General features: G+C 43.9%; 1 protein-coding gene across 1 annotated transcript in view; it reads left to right on the forward strand.

Annotated features, from left to right (window-relative positions):
• ADAMTS17 (ADAM metallopeptidase with thrombospondin type 1 motif 17) overlaps positions 1-17,566 on the forward strand; it is a 1,305,267-nt gene that overhangs the window by 562,990 nt on the left and 724,711 nt on the right. Inside the window, exon 9 of the mRNA XM_078683112.1 lies at positions 13,979-14,119. Within this exon, the coding sequence (XP_078539238.1) occupies positions 13,979-14,119 (141 nt within the window). The remainder of the gene's footprint in view (positions 1-13,978; positions 14,120-17,566) is intronic.

Consider the following 17,566-nt stretch of genomic DNA (forward strand, 5'->3'; position numbering starts at 1 on the left):
ACTCTACTCAATGCAACATAGATACACTTTGGGGTCGATTCCGATTCGGGAAAAAAAACGTCCGTACGATTTGTATCCAGAGCCCTCTCCGTACGAATCGTACCCGTCCGTCCGAGTCGCGAAGTACGATCCGTATTCCGTGAATCCGTCCGAATCGTCGCGATCCGTACGTATTGCAAGGCTGAAACCGTGAACCGTACGACTCGTACACATACCGTACGACTCGTACACATGCCGTACGACCCGACGAGTACCATCCGGACCAGGGTATGAGGACGCGATTCGTACGGTCCACGTCAGGTAAGGGCGAGTCGTATGGAAAAGCACACAAACACATACACACCGTACGGTCCGTACCCCCCATAATCACAGGGGTACGCACCGTACCCCTGCGATCATGGGGTGTACGAGCCGTACCCCCATTGTACGTTCGGTGTACGAGCCGTACCCCCATTGTACGATCGGTGTACGAGCCGTACCCCATGTACGATCGGTGTACGAGCCGTACCCCATGTACGATCGGTGTACGAGCCGTACCCCATGTACGATCGGTGTACAAGCCGTACCCCATGTACGATCGGTGTACGAGCCGTACCCCATGTACGATCGGTGTATGAGCCGTACCCCATGTACGATCGGTGTACAAGCCGTACTCCCATCGTACACCTATCGTACAATGGGGGTACGGCTCGTACACCGATCGTGCATGGGGTACGGCTCGTACACCGATCGTACATGAGGTACGGCTCGTACACCGATCGTACAATGGGGGTACGGCTCGTACACCGAGGCGCGAACTCTGCTTTTACGGCTGTTTTCAGCTCTCGTAGAAAAAGGGTCGTACGGTGCGTACACGACACGTATCGTACTTGCTGGGTCGTAAAAACCAGCCGCGAACCGTACAAATGTCGCGTACAGCGGGTTCCGAGGGAGAATCGTACGGAGATTAGAGTCGTACGGTGTCTTGTACGACTCGTACGGAGTACGGCTCCTGGAACGAATCGTACTTCGTCGTACGTACGGGACGTTTACAGGTACGCTTCGTACGGGGGAAAAACGCTCCGTACGACGATTCGGAGCGTTTTTTACCGGATCGGAATCGACCCCTTTATCTATCTGTCTATCTATGGCCCTCACTCTATCTGTCTATCTATCGCACTCACTCTATCTATCGCCGTCACTATATCTATCTATCGATCGCCCTCACTCTATCTATCTGTCTATCTATCTATCACCCTCACTCTATCTATCTATCTATCTATCTATCGCCCTCCCTCTGTCTATCTATCGCCCTCACTCTATCTCTCTATCGAACTCACTCTATCTATCTATCGCATCACCATAGCATCACTCAGCACCACCACAGCATCACTCAGGGGCACCACAACATCAGTATGCGCTACCACAGCATCACTGTGCGCCACAGCATCACTCATCGCCACCACAACATCACTCAGCGCCACCACAGCATCAATCTGTGCAACCATTCAACAACAACTGGTTCAAATATGTTCTCTCAATGTTTCAAGCTTTATTACAAATGTCACAAAAAGATGTTAATATTTCACTTCTGTTCTTGGATTTTCGTCACAATAAAATACAATGAACTTAATCTTCACAAAAGTTATTTACAAAAGCTATTGCCATTATAAATTACAATAACTTTTATTTAAGTATTAATTATAAAAAAAATAAAAGCCATTTTTATTTGTAATATCAATACATCTAAGTCACGTAAATACAACACATATTGCATTACAAATGCTATAGGTGTCACATTTGCGAAAGTTAAAACTATTGGCATTGTAAATGACAAAGCTATTAATTTCGTTATTTTCAAAACCAACACATATAAATAAAAAATGTGTCATTTACAATACCAATAGCTCAAACTTTCCTAATGCGAGACCTATTGCATTGCAAATGCTTGTTAATATTTATGTGAACCCACTCATAACTCTTATAAAAGCCTATAATATTAGGCTGATAAACTAGGCTGAAGATATGCAGTTGATTCTGTCCTTTAACAACAACCAGCAGGATGTCGTGGATGCTTTCCAGAAGCGTTTGTCAGACTTTGTCAGTTGGCTGAACACAAACTCCCTTAACTTTATCGGGAATAAAACTGAATTCCTTTGCTGATCCACGAGCAAAATCTCCTTGACACTACCCTCCAATTTCTGGTCTCTTTCATCCAGTGAGGAGCTGCAACGTTGTGACACAGTTCGTAATCTTAAGGTCACATTTGATGACAAACTGCCTCTGGAGAGTCATGTCAGTAAAGTTTTAGACATAGGCTTTGCACTTCTCTGTGGCCTTAGGAAGCTTCTACCACTGCTGCCAGCCCAAGCAAAATCTCTTATCACGTGCAGCGTCGTTCTAAGCAGGTTAGTCTACTGCAACACTCTACTATTTGGAGCACAGGACTATATGATTAACCCCTTGAGTGCTTGTGACGAGCTCAGCTCATCATGAGGCACAGTGCAGCTGCACTCATGACGAGCTGGGCTCGTCACGGCCGTTGGAACGTTCGCATGTGGGGATAATTTCCCCGCTGTGCTGAACGTTCCAAAACGGGCATGGCTGTGACGAGCTCAGCTCATCATGAGTGCAGCTACACTGTGCCTCATGACGAGCTGAGCTCGTCACAAGCACAGCGGCGCCGCGCGTGGCCTCCCTTTCCCCCCGTACAACGGGGGGAAAACACCCCTCAGTGAAGGGGTTAAGAGACAATACCGAGTCAAAGCAGCAGCAGCAGCCAAACTGGCACTAAACAGACTTAGAAGATCATCTGCAGCCAATGAGATGAATGAAACTCATTGGCTTCCTCTGAAACAGAGGATACCCTCCAGATCTATGTGTATTGTCTTTAAGGCCCTCCAGGACAAGGGATCTGGGCCTTTGAAACACGGGCTATAAAGTTATACCCCTGGGAGATACCTCTGCTTGGCATCTGCAAATCTTATCTGTGTAAATACATTCAGAAAGACAAGACAAGGTGGGCGAGTCTTTATGTTAAAGGTGGCCCTGTTATGGATTAAACTGCCAGAAACTCTTAGATCATCAATTGAACTATTCCAATTTAGGAAAGCTTTGAAGACCTGGCTTTTCCCTATGTAATCTTGTCGCATGACCATGTTCTTACACTAGCAGCTACTTTGTCCAGATAGAACCTCTCAGCACCAGTATACCTCTATGGTGATAGTTACTCTTTACAAATGTTATAAATAAATACGTGTTTTCGCACCACATTTGTACAGGATATAGGCTTGCACTTTCACTGGGAATTTCAAGAACTCTATTCTGCTTTTGTTTATTTCATTCATTTCCACATTGGTTTGTCATGTGAATTGTACTGATAATACAAACTCAATCTAAATTGTATTGCCTTCGCAAGATACGTCAGTGGAATCATGTTAGCACACACTTCTTGTTGATAGGTTTTGTTAGGAAGACATTGATCATAGCAATTAAATTACTACCAGGTTTATAGGTGAACAATATGATGTTAATAAATTATTTTCATATTAAACGTATTAACCTGTTAAATAGAATATAAGCAGAACTACGGAATGATATTGCATAATATTGAATGTACCTCTCCTCAGCAAACAATGTATAGTATCTCAGAGTGTTATTCTTAGGTACTATACCATTTTTTGTTTATATTAAGGTCAGGAGAAATATTGATTTTATTTTCTGAATAGAGAGCAGAAAATACAGGGAATATCAACAGGTATACCATAAATAATACAAGAAGTTAACTATGAAATTTAGCACCCTAGCAAAGACTTCTCTTCTTTCTAGTTATAAACACTACTGGAGTGCAGATTATGTCCAGCTGTGCAAACAGCCAGTGTGACTATATCTAGTGTCTCTCTTACTTTCTTGCCCCCTTCCCCTTCCCCTTGGTCTACTTTTAACCAGCACAGTGATAGAGTAAGTTTTGCTATGGCTGTGGAGAAATATTGAACTACCCATCTCTCCCGTTGGATCTATATTGCAAGGTTAGTGCATCTTGACAGTAAGAGATAAAATAAAAACTCAGAACTCAACCATTCTGATTTTTCACTTCTGTTGATTTAGGAGGTCTGCAGGATGTGTTGGGTATCTTCTTCGCATTATATTTGCATAGCCAACTCTTTGTACTTTGATGTGAAACTGATCATTCCTGAACACTAAAGCTTTGTCATTATGTTCTTCTCTCTTGAAAGACAAGCTTAATTTGATACTTGACTCCAGTAGAACATGTCCATATATATATATATATATATATATATATATATATATATATATATATATATATATATATATATATATTCAAACTGTTAGGTCCAAAGGCGGGCTTCCAGGCGCTCTCAGGGCGGTGCGTTCAGAGCGTGGCAGAACCAAGCCACGAGTTAAATTATTCTTAGTTTTCCCAAGGGAAGATTGTCTCCGCGCACTCCCGGATATTAAGTGAATAACAAAGGCAAAACATCCAAGGTGTAGTCCAGTCTTCGATTTATTTTAAGCCAGCCAGCTACACCTGACGCGTTTCGGTCTCTACGGAGACCTTGCTCACAGGTGTAGCCGGCTGGCTTAAAATAAATCGAAGACTGGACTACAACTTGGATGTTTTGCCTTTGTTATTCACTTAATATCCGGGAGTGCGCGGAGACAATCTTCCCTTGGGAAAACTAAGAATAATATATATATATATATATATATATATATATATATATATATATATATATATATATATATAGATATATATAGAGCAAATAGTTTTGTCTAAGAATTCCTTCCTGTTCCTTCACAGGATAATACTTTGTGTAATATAACAACACAAAGTCTTAGAAGAGTTCAGATACATTTTTAAAGAATTATTTCAGAAATCATTTGTATTAAAAAACAACTTGTGTGAATATTTCTCTATATTTGCAGTGTCCTTTGACACAAATCTTTCATAAACAACAGGTTGTGACAAAGAAGTCTGAGGTTCTTGCAGCAACAACATTATATTGCAAATGCCTACCAAGGGAAGATAAACATGACAATACAAGACGGCAGACACCTCTCAGCATACAAGAAAGTTATTGGCCTGCTGGAAATTGTAGTTCTTTGTACGCAGGCTATCGGGTAGCATGTCCTTAATGTGCTTGCAGTGTCAGGTCAGACAGCACCAACACTCAGTGATGAGCGCAAGCCTTTCATTAGCTGAAAAGAACACATTGTGAGCGCATTTAGAGTACTTTAGCTCGAGCGTAACTAAGTTTTAAGCATTTTCTCCACTTCTTTGACTGTGCCTCTGCCTCACACCCCTCACATGGTCATCTCAGTGGAAGGGCTCCTGGTATGTCAGGATTTATTGTATAAAAGTCTTGCAACAAGTGCCGAACATGAAGATTGGATGCAAGTTCCCATGATTGCTCCTCTGGAAAAAAAACTTCTAAACCACCAAACATTGCTACCTTTTTGATACAGTTCATGCATCCATAATATTACATAGCTCATATCAATTTTCTGAATTCAGTTGGACTGGCATAGGTTGTAAAGCAAGACTTGCTTTTGCAGAATGAGCATTTAATAATGACATGTGAACAGTAGGGTGAATTTCTCCAGACTTGGACAATTTCTCATAGTAACCAGTTTCACAATATGCTCAATCTCACATGGACCCACAATTGTAGTTTACAAATTGAAAAGCAATTTTTGGTGCATGAGTAACCACCTTCTCACCTACAATATACTGAGTTACTGGATTTTTCTTGCAATCACCATAAAATTCATACTTATCATATCTTTTTAAAAACAACATTTTATGCAGATTTCTGAATATCAGTTAACTACTCAGTTAAGTGCTCTTGGACAGAAGTAATTGATGTAGACATGACCTGGTGAAATAAAGTTGCAATTTACATAGCGCAGAGCAGAGTTTAGAAATAAATTGAGATTCTCTGTCAATAATCAAAACCTGTAAAATAACATGCTGAAGAAACCTGCACTAACTCTTTAAGTTTGGCCAAACGAGGTAGAGATCATGGACGTCATTTAGGGGTCGCCATGGGTCTCTTTTACGACCTCTGGTTTCCCCCTTGCAACCTCTGGCACCTCATTTGCTTCCCCTGGCCTCAGAGGCAGCAAATTCAGTGCCTGGATCACAGCGGTAGCTCTCCTTACGGACATTATTTGGGACTCCCTCTCCTTGCTTTCTGTCCATGTTTCATTACACTAGTAGGGTGAGAGTGTGTTTATGTGTGAGAAAGTGTGTGCATGTGTGAATGTATCTGTAAGCATGTGTGTGTGAGTAAAAGTGAAGGTCAAAGGGCATGTGATTTTACTTCTACTACCCCTAGCATTTTGGTGAATTGACGTCCATGGCAGAGATATAAACAGACCCATCTTTTTTTTAACGGTTTACAACTCCTAGAATTACTGTGTACCCTTGACTCTTGGGCAACTCAACAATGCAATGCATAAATACCATATAGAGAGGTGAAGGAGAAATATGCATAGATCTCAACAAATCGATTGGTTTATTATGTGAATTGTTTATTTGGCACAGTTTAATATTTTTGTATATCATTTTACATTAGTAAATAAACTTGCCCACCAAAAATATCTTCTTACTGTAAGAAATCTGTCTTTTGCACGTGGTCATCCCCGATTTTTTTTTTTTTTTTTTGCCGGACCCTATATTTTTGCTGGCTTTTGAACTCTATGCACTTTGCTCCTGCTAACCATTAGTAAAGTGCATGTGCTTCCCCCTTTTAACATGGGCGAATTGGCATACTACTAATTGGTATATTTAGTGTACTTATACGTCCCTAGAATATCGTATAAAAGGTACCTAAGACCTGGAAGATAAATGCCTCTAGTGGACTGTAGCACCAATTGTGCCATCCGTTATAGGGGCATAACCTGTGCATCACAGTGTAAAAACTACAATTCTACCTGTCAAATTAAACCCTTTTGACTGGTCAAAACCTTGTTAACACGGCCTTACAGTGACTCACACTGGAAAACTATTTTCACATTCAGGCCCCCAGAGAAACACTGAGAAGTGATATTAAATACTAATACTGTATATCAAGAATGGGAACAGGTAGAGAAATAATGAAACCACTATTTTAATAGTTATTTAAAATCCCGTTTTAACTGGTGAAACTTGATTTTTAATCAATATTAAGGAAAAGTAACTTTTATAAAGTTACCATTTGCCTGCCTAAAATTTCTGATGGCTAATTAGCATTGGTTTTCGAGCTCCTCCCGGCCATCAGTTAGCCTTGATCAGGTGTGAAATGCCTCCCAGGAGAAAACAATAGGATGACCTGAATAGGCAGACATGATTTCTCTGAACCCTCCAGATTATGAAGACTGAGGGTTGTGGGCATCCTTTTTGACCCTAGATTGCAAAATCCTACTTCAAACACACAAAGGTGATCAGAGGATGTTTGAAATAAGTCTAACTACTGGCAATTGCTCTGGGTAGCATTCCAGACCATCATTATTTGCTCACCATGCCACGTCAGATTAGCCCCTACCATATGCAATCAGTCTTGGTCCTGCTTTGGTGAGAAGAATCCAGCCCTAACTGCCAAGCCAGATGCTCCCTGAAATGGAAAACAAGCAACACAAGACCAATTTTAGCCTAATTGGGCCTCTTCAGTCAAATGTAGCTTGGTTCCAGTGGTGAAGTGAGCAAGAGGTCCATGTCTGGGCATGCCTGTGGCTACTTAGGGTATTACATCAGATGCACAAAAGGTGATGGGAGAATACTTGCAATGAGTCTAACCACTGGCAGTCGCTCACTGAACGGAAACACAGGCAATATTAAACCACCAAGACAAATTTTACTAAAAGCATAAAAAGATTTTTAAAAAATATTACAAAATATACAGAAGAATATAAATCCAGTTTCACCAACAGTAGGGAAAGGGTTGGATTTCGGAGGGGTTAGATTTACTATTCCCACTCGACTCCAAGCAATAGCAGAGAAAGTGTTGCACTTTGGAAGGATTAGATTTACTTTTCCCACTGCCGTCTAAGCGAAACTAGGGAAAGTGTTGGACTTCAGAAGAGTTAGATTTACTTTTACCACTCCTGTTTAAGCAACAGTAGGGAAATGTTAGACTTGAAAGGGTTATTTATAAGGATAAAAGTCCAAATCTTTTACTAAGAATATTTTAATACTTAATAAACAAATACATTATAATACATAATCAGGAATTCAAATAAAAGAAATAATACATATTCATTAAAACCCGATTTCCACACATTATCATATGTGTTCAATATAGTTTCATCAGTAAAACTATGTCTGTGGAAATTTAGTTGCCATTTCAAAGGAAAATATGCTGTCTGTAAATGACAGTGCGCTACCACATTATGCTTTAGTTATATTAAAAAATCATCCGCCACATGTCCATATAACCCAGGCGGGTCATGAAAGTTAGTGGTTGTAAAAATTGGGTCATTTGCCATTCGATCCCAGTTAGATGTGGTCTTCTAAAGCTCTGACAGTCAATCTCAGAGTCTTGGATATGATGGTTCAGAGCTCTGCCAGCCAATTACAGAGCCTTGGATGCAGTGGTTTAGAGCTCTGACTGTCAATCCGAGTGTTGGATATGATGGTTCAGAGCTCTGATAGTCAACCCCAGAATGAGTAAGTTGGGGGCATCACAAACTCATATTTTGTGGCAGTGATTGAAAAAACAATGCAATTTTTCACACTCGCATATGGCTGTTGGCAATTGAGCAAACATCCTTAACATACCAGGCATTTCAAGTTGCAAGAGGTTGTTTTAGAAAAGCTTTTAAAACTGGTTTGTTCTCCAGACTAAGTTACAATCCAAACTGAGGCACCTACTAGAACCATATACGCCTTATATTAAACACACCACATTTGTGAAGGTTTGAATGCATGAGACTTTTTTCTTTTTTACTCAAGCAAAAAAAGTAAATCTATTTCTGATCATCTAACATGTTAGAAATAAAGCATCTAATCTATGGTCAGGGATCGTGTTGTCCTCAAGACTAGATGAGGAAATGTGTCCTTACGGATAAGATTAAAAGCATTTCAATAGCAATCATTAAAATAAGTTCAGGCTTATTTAAATAGACTGGAGATTAGTAATGGATTTAGAAACCATAAAGGTTTATTAAAATGTATTTGTGTTGTGATGTGTTTTTGGGGGTGTGGCAGAAGATCTTTTTGGTCTCTTGCCCAAGCCTCTAGGGATGCTGCTCAATGTCCTATTGATTTGCTACACAAATCTGGCATTAGACTATTTTCCAGAATTTGCTCATGCTGTATCTATTTTGTTGAAAGCTGACAGCCTTCAACATTCATGGAATAGTTTAGCCTTATAACAAATGAATTCTGAGCTTTATGCTTATGACTAGAAAATTATGCATCTGTATTGCCTTTAACCCCTTGCGTGCTGCGGACTGCCCCCAGCCGTCTGACGTCACGGTGTGCGTGTGCGGAGGTCGGCCAAGGGCTGTCCGAACCCCGCACACTCATTAATTTGCCCGCACCGCAGGGGAATTCGTGCAGCACACAATGGGTGAATCTATTTTTGCTTTTTGTTTTGCACTTCAATATTTTAATGAACCTTTATGGTTACATGTCCTGACTAAACTCGCAATTGTCAATTTCACAGTAGCAAGGATGATAGTCTCATTGGCTACCATAGGGGGTACACCCTTAGTGCTAACTTACATTTGGGACCACCAATTATCGTACTTCAAGGTATCTAATATTTCTTACATTAAACCCAACTTATTGCTGAACTCTGATTTAAAGTAACTTTTAATATATAGGTGACTTGAGAAAGTCACCTCTTTCTTGCCCCAAAGTTTTGTAGCCATTTTTGATTGACTGCAGCAGTTGTCACCTGAGTCACCAGCCCTCCTGCTAAGAGGTGTGAAGCACTCTCAGGAAGAGAAACAAAAGTTCTGCTAGTGGGAGGAGGTGAGACTTCCTCCTGACAGAATGACCAAATGACTGTGGCCACAGATGACCCAGCTTCAAAGAGACTACCCCTGTGATAAGCAAATACAATTCACACCTTACTTTTCCTGCTTCTTTGCGTAGGTGGAGAAGCTGGTATTTCCTTCAGAGGGGGAAAACACATTGCAGAATGGGTGTTCCAGGAGGGGTGGCTCAATATACTGGGCACACCTATGTGGTGTGCACATTGCTCTGACCCAGGGAAGAAGGGCCCAACATTTTCGATCTGGGCAGAGAGATGCACTGTGGGGTAGTTTAGTTCCAACCCCACAGGATGTGCTAGTGTTGGCTATAGCACTATTGCCCCCAAATTTTAGGGAACCCTCCCCACCCACCAACTCTCGAAATTGGCATAAAAGTGGCACCCCTGACTTCCAGCCTCAGAAAAGTGCTGAACCAGCAAAGAACAGAAGAATGACTGCACCAGCTGAACCTATCGACCTTAGAAAGAAAGGCTGCACCATGAGAGAATGTTTCTGCTAAACCAAGACAGGGCCATTCCCACGAATTATTGTTTGTGCGCTGTATAGTTTTATTAGTAAAACTGTATGTCTGTGCATATGTAATGGATAATTTTAATTGCAAATGTGTTTTCTGTAATGGCAGTATGCTACCACACCATGCATGCTTCACTTTACGCCACTCCAATCTAGTCTGCACCACTCCACTGAGCTCTCTACGCTGCACCACTTCACTTTACACCGCTCCACGCCACTGCACTCTACTCCAATCTACACCAATACACTCCTCTCTACTTTGTGCCAATGCACTCATCATCACTGCATTCTTTGTCACTGCACTCTACACCACTCCGGTCAAGGTCACTCCAATCTATGCTGCACAACTCCACTCCATGCCACTCTGCAACACTGCACTCTACGCCTCTACATTCTGTGTCAATGCACACTATGGCAATGCACTTTACTCTGTAACACTCTACGCCCATTTGTTTTTAGGTCAAAGCCTACCAGACAGCCCTCCACTCTATGCCAATCCACTGTACAGCACTCTATTCTACTCTAGACCACTTTACTGCATGCCATTACACTCTACGCCACTGCACCCTCTGTGCCACTCCACCCTATGCCACTTCACTCTACCTCTGAAACAATGTACCCTATACCACTGCACTCTATGCCACTCTACTCTACTTTGCTCCCCTCCTCTTTATCACTGCATCCTACACCACTCAACTCTGACCCACTGCTTTTTACACCACTTCACTCTACGTTATCGCACTCTACGCCATTGCACTCTACTCTGCATTACTGTACTCTAAGCCACTCTATACCCATGCACTCTACACCACTGCACTCTGAAACTCTACTCTGCAACACTGCACTCTATACCACTCTACTCTGCACTACTGCACTCTATGCCAATGCATTTTACTCCACTGCACTCTGCATCATTCCACTCTATGCCACTAAACTCTATGGCAATCCACTCTGCGCCACTCTACCCCACTCTAATGTACACCACTCTACTCTGCACCACTACACACAGTACCACTGCACTCTGCTATGCACCACTCTAATCTACACCACTGCATTCTACGATCCTGCATTGTCGGCCACTGAATTCAATGCCGCTGCCCTCTAATCCACTGCACTTTGTCACTATAATCTGCAACACTCTATGCCAGTGGTTCCCAAACTTTTTCAACCTGCGGCTCCCTTGATCTATTGGCTGTTGGCCGCTGCTCCACATTTTCTCACTTTTTTTTAGATAGTTGGGAGAATGTAAGTCAGGCCTCAGGACCACTTCCATATTTCTCCTTGAAAATAATTAGGATGGAGCCAATGAAGGTATTATGATCATACTTGTAACAAAATAAAAATATAACAGTTGTTTGTAATGGCTTCTGTTTCATGACCGCCAGGAGGGAATCTACACAAAGTTGCTGGGGAAAACCTGACATTTCTTTTGGTGGTATTACACGATATTCGTGAATATGTTGTCTTGACAGGGTTTAAAAGCATAATGCCACCTGATGCCAAGGAGTACACCCCTTCTCCCCACACCCTGCCTATTTTTTGCTTGTTTTGTTTAAACACCGAAAGCATTGAAATGGTAAATCTAATCCACAATCAGTAGCCCATGATCAAGAAAACAGCCTTTCCTATTTTACTGTATGAAAAAAATGTGCTTTCTTATTGTCACAGAAAGGCTCATTCTTGGAAGGTAGGTCTGTAGCTGTGAATCTGTATCTATGCTAAGTAAGAAATCAGTCCTGTTTAAATTTTCAAGTAATTTGTAGTATTCTACTCTGCAGCCCTCTACTCGGCAGCACTCTATGCCACAGCTCTCTGTGCCACTGTCCCCTCAACAGTGCACTCTATGCCACTCTACTCTATATCACTTAGCTCTGCGCCACTGCACTCTACACCACTCTACTCTACACCACTCTACCATGCAACCCTCTAATTTGCAATACCGCGTTGTACGCTGTTGTATTCTATGCCGCTGCACTCTATGCAACTATGCTCTACAACACTTTCCGCCAATGTACTCAACATCAGTCTACTCCATTAAACGCCACTTTACACAACTCCACTCTGTACCACTCCAATACATGACACTATATGCTACTCAACTCTACAACACTCTACTCTTCGCCATTCCACTCTACAACACTCCACACCACATCCCTCTGCACCACTAACTTTTAGTCATGCTGAACAGCAGCCACGCTGGTGTACAGCATGGCTACAACTCATTGGCCAAGCCATTAGCTCTTGCATAAGCGGGTCCTATTGGCTTTGCCAATGCTTGTTCATAGTGCCATTGAAGAACAGTTGCTACTTTTAACCTGCGTAAAGTTATTTAGTTCTTGGACAACGAAGGATGAAAGGATCATTCTGCCAGCTGGGGTTCAAACCGACGATTTGCAGGGTATGCACACATCTGGCAGCCTGCGCACTGGATTAAAAGCCACCTCAAAGTGGAAAGAAATGCCTGACATTAGACCTGGACTGGGTGTGTGTTGTTTGCTGCTAAGAATTTTAAGCAATTGTATCATGATATACTTGACACCTGCAGTGTATTTAGCGTTGTTATAACGGTAATGTAATGTAATTTAATGTACTTTAATTTCATTTAATTTGAAGAATAAAGTAAAAAATGATCAATAAGGATCGTATATTTTCAGAAGGGAACAGAAGTATAAACTAGATGATCGATAATACCTGCAGGTACCCGGTCTTGCCTGGGCCATCATTTGTATACCTCTTCGTGCAGCTACTCACAAGTATTCTTATTTTCTGTGGAAGCTCTGCAGGTGCCAGCCTGGTCTGCAGTTTAGAAAATAAACTTATTTTTAAGTGGATAAAAATAAATTAAAAGAAACTTAAGGCCAGTTTTGAGAGTCTCTATACACTGCTTTCCATTTAATTATGTGCCTTGATTTTCAATGAAATGTTGTCGACTTGAACATGTGGACCTCATGAAAAAGAGTACATGCTCCTTTGGATGTATGACGTTACAACGCAGGCTATTACAACGCCTGCCTATCCAACGCGGTTTTTACATCGCAAACCTTTACAACGCATAGCGCTTAGAGGTGCTGGATAGTGGTAAGTATAATTTTCTATTCCAATTCCAGTCCCCGTGGACACTAGGGAAGGTGTTGGATAGAAAATTAAACGTATTCCCTATCCTAGAGCGCCCCCCAGCGCAATGCGTTGTAATGGTTTGCGTTGTAATGACTGCGTTGTAATGGTAGTGCGTTGTAATAGTTTCGTTGTAACGGTTGTTCACCGCTCCATTACCTTTAGTTTATAGTTGCTGATCATTACGTCTGCGATGTGGAGTTAAATCCGGGTGTACTTAAGCTGCACGCAAATGTCTTTTCCGTATTTGGGGACAATGTTACTGACAAGAAGTGCTTTTAGGTCTACGGATGCACGTGTCTGCGTGCGCTGTGTGTTATACCATGTTGTGAAGAGTGCCCTGACCCGCCCCTGTCCCCTCTCGTTGCAGCCTGGGCATGAGCCATGACGATGACCACGCGGCCTGCGCCGGGCGCTCGCACATCATGTCCGGAGAGTGGGTGAAAGGCCGGAACCCCAGCGACCTGTCCTGGTCCACCTGCAGCCGCGACGAGCTGGAGAACTTCCTCAAGTAAGGGTCGCCGTCTGCATAGCGCCGCTGTTCCTTTTCACGGCGCCCCAGTCTCGCATGCAGGTGGGCGTGGGCACCTGAAGGGCTGTTTGGCCGCGTTGTTTAGTAATTTGGGACTGCCTTGAGTATTGGATTTAGCTGGGGGCTTGGTGTGGGGCAAGTGTTTAAGGTGGTGTGGGCCTCTGGTGGGGGAGTGTTGTGAGGCTAGTGTTCACCTGCTTCGTGGGATGTTGTGTAAGGCCGGTGTTTGTAAGAAGTTTGGGCATCTGGGGGGGGGGGGTTAGTATTGTGGGGCTAGGCCGACGTTTGTAAGAAGTTTGGGCCTCTGGTGGAGGAGTATTGTGGGGCTAGGCCGGTGTTTGTAAGAAATTTGGGCCTCTGGTGGGGGAGTATTGTGGGGCTAGGCCGGTGTTTGTAAGAAGTTTGGGCTTCTGGTGTGGGGCTAGGCCGGTGTTTGTAAGAAGTTTGGGCACCTGGTGGGGGAGTATGGTGGGGCTACGCCGGTGTTTGCAAGAAGTTTGGGCATCTGGCGGGGGAGTATTGTGGGGCTAGGCCGGTGTTTGTAAGAAGTTTGGGCCTCGGGTGGGGGAGTATTGTGGGGCTAGGCCAGTGTTTGTAAGAAGTTTGGGCACCTGGTGGGGGAGTATTGTGGGGCTACGCCGGGGTTTGCAAGAAGTTTGGGCATAGTTTTCAGCCAGGATAGCTTGACTCCAGTGGTGTGGAGAGCATGGGACTCAGGTCTGAGCATACCCATCCTACTCGGGGTGACAAATGCAAAACAACAGTTGATGGACAGAATGCAGAACAATGTCATACATTCACCCCAGTACAGAGATCTGGGCCTAAATCCATCTTTTTGCACTCCACACCACCCCAGTTCAGACATGGCAATATGCAAATCAGCCTTGACCCAGTGCCTCATGGGAACAGTCCAGCCCGAACTGCCAGGCTGATGGTTAACCTAGTTTAACCTCTCCCCTGGGATGCTTAGTGGAATGTTGTGTGAGGCTGGTGCTTGTAGGAAGTTTGGACCTCTGGCTGGGGAGTTTTGTGGCGCTAGCATTAACATGTATCCCTGGATGTTGCCTGTTGAATGGTATTCTGTGTGGCGCACTGGTGTGTATCCAGCCCGGCGTGTGCTGGGAGTGTAACGAGGCGCTCGCATTTGCAGCCATTCTGAACAGTTGAGTTAGAAGTTTGGGGCTAGTGTTTCTTAGTAGCCTGGGGTGCTTAGCCGCAGAGTAGTGCGAGGCCAGGGTGTGCTGGCAGTGTGTGATCCCTTTCTCTTGGAATGATGTGTTGCACTCGAGGACTAGTATTTCTAAGAAGCCCACATGCGTGCCTCTCTCCGGAAGGGCTCACGCATGGTGAACAATACTTTGGAATTATCCTTCCCTCATTCTGAGAACAGACTAGAGATTATGTGTTGGGTCCGTGCCCTGACCTTTTTCAACTGAGGTTGTTTTCACCGAGCACGGCGCACGCTGTGCGTTCTCTCTGGTTTTAATAGATTTATTTTTGGGAGCCGTGAATAACAGAAGCTACTTTACAGCCGCGGGGTCACTTCAGGGTGCACTGGAGGAGGTGGGGCTGCTTCAAAGCGCTCTATGCCACTGTTTGACCCGTCTAAGTGCTGCGGTGGAAGCAGTATTTGCTCTGCATTGATCCTTTATAACACGTATGAAACACTGTTTTTTTCTGCAGCACTTTAAATATGACTGCAAAGGGTTAAAGGCCGAGCCACTTCATGACACATATCGACAGGCAAGTTATTTATTTATTTATTTTATTTTCGAAGGGTTTATGTAAGGGCATACAAAGCTTCAAAAGGCTGCTGAACACCTCACATACATTCGGTTTATAACACAGTATGGATAAGAGATCCATAACGAAGATAGGAAGAAACAGCAGGAGTGATATGTGGATTCAGACAACTTGCAATGTTGTTACATCAACAACTTCAAGAGCAAAGGAAGGTTATAGGAAGCAATTACTAAAGCTGCATCTTTCCAAAATCATTTTCTCGGTTTAGAACTAAGTGCTTGGAGAAGATTATGAAAGGGAAAAACCGAGATAACTCTAGTTAGATACTGAAAGGAAACCATTGTTAAGGTATTTCTCAGGTAAAGCCTTTGCCCTGTAGGCGATGTTTAGCTTTTCTTCTGCATCTACACACAAAGGGGCCGAAGGAGGTTTTAAGACCAGCGGGTATCAGCTCCCCACCACATTAATTAGAACCACAGTGAAATACCCGGGTCAAGAGTACTACATTAATGCAGAATTTCCGTTTTTAGGATAGAAACCCTCACCCTAACCTGCCTGTCTCCGGACGCAGCGGTTGCTCCCCCTTGCCTCCTGCAGCTCTGGGTATCGTAGCGCTGCTCTCCTCCACACTGCTGCCAATTTGAATTTGCACATCATAGCGCCTCGCATTGCTGGACAATAATTGTGCCGTGTGTTGATTGTAGAGTTTTATGGTGCTTGTGTGCTTATCGTGGATATCAACTGCGCCTGTATTTGTTTAAATTGTAATTACTAACTGTGCCCACGGAAGTATTTTCATTTGCATTGGCTTTATTTCTCATTACTTGTGCCCCAATATCGGCGTGTTAGCCTTTGTTTTCTGCTTGTTGCCATTTGGTTGTGCCTCCAGCCCGTCCCTCCCCCCACGCTCCCGCCTCCCAGCCGCCCCGCCCACGCTCCGCCCCCCTCCACCCTCCATTTATGACAGTTGGACATCCGCGCAGCGTTCACGCGCTGCGGAAGCGCCCCATGCGCGCCGAAGGTGCGCCAAAGGTAAGCCCGTCTACGCCCGTCTGCGCCTGGACCGCGCCCAGCGCCAGTCCCCCTGGTCCCCGCATCACCCACCCCTCCCGCATTACTTACGATGGCTCCACCCTCCTATCACTGAACCCCGGCCGACTCCCTAACTGCGCCCAAGCAGCACCAGGACACACCCATGGACCCTTCACCTGCCACTCCTGCAAATTCTCCTGCATCAAGACCCACACCAAACCCTCAAACACCAAACAGAGATCCAACACCAACCACCTTAACTGCATCCTTCTCAACACCCGCTCGGTTCACAAACACGCCATCGACCTTTGGAATCTACTCAACACCATTTCTCCGGACATCGCCTTCCTTACAGAAACCTGGATGAATGCCTCCTCAGCTCCAGACATCACCATAGCCATCCCGGACGGCTACAAGATCATCCGTAAGGACCGCACCATCCAAACAGGAGGAGGCATCGCCATCGTCCACAAGAACACCATCCGCGTCTCAACCAGCTCAGAAGACAACCTCGCCATCGCCGAACACCTTCACTTCCAGATCCACACCGACCCCAAGACTACACTAAGGGGCACCCTCCTCTACAGGCCACCAGGACCCCGTACAAAATTCAGCGAAGACATCACTGACTTCATCACCCCACACGCCCTC

Source organism: Lissotriton helveticus, chromosome 3_1 (genome assembly GCF_964261635.1).
Source record: "Lissotriton helveticus chromosome 3_1, aLisHel1.1, whole genome shotgun sequence".
Lineage (NCBI taxonomy): Eukaryota > Metazoa > Chordata > Amphibia > Caudata > Salamandridae > Lissotriton > Lissotriton helveticus.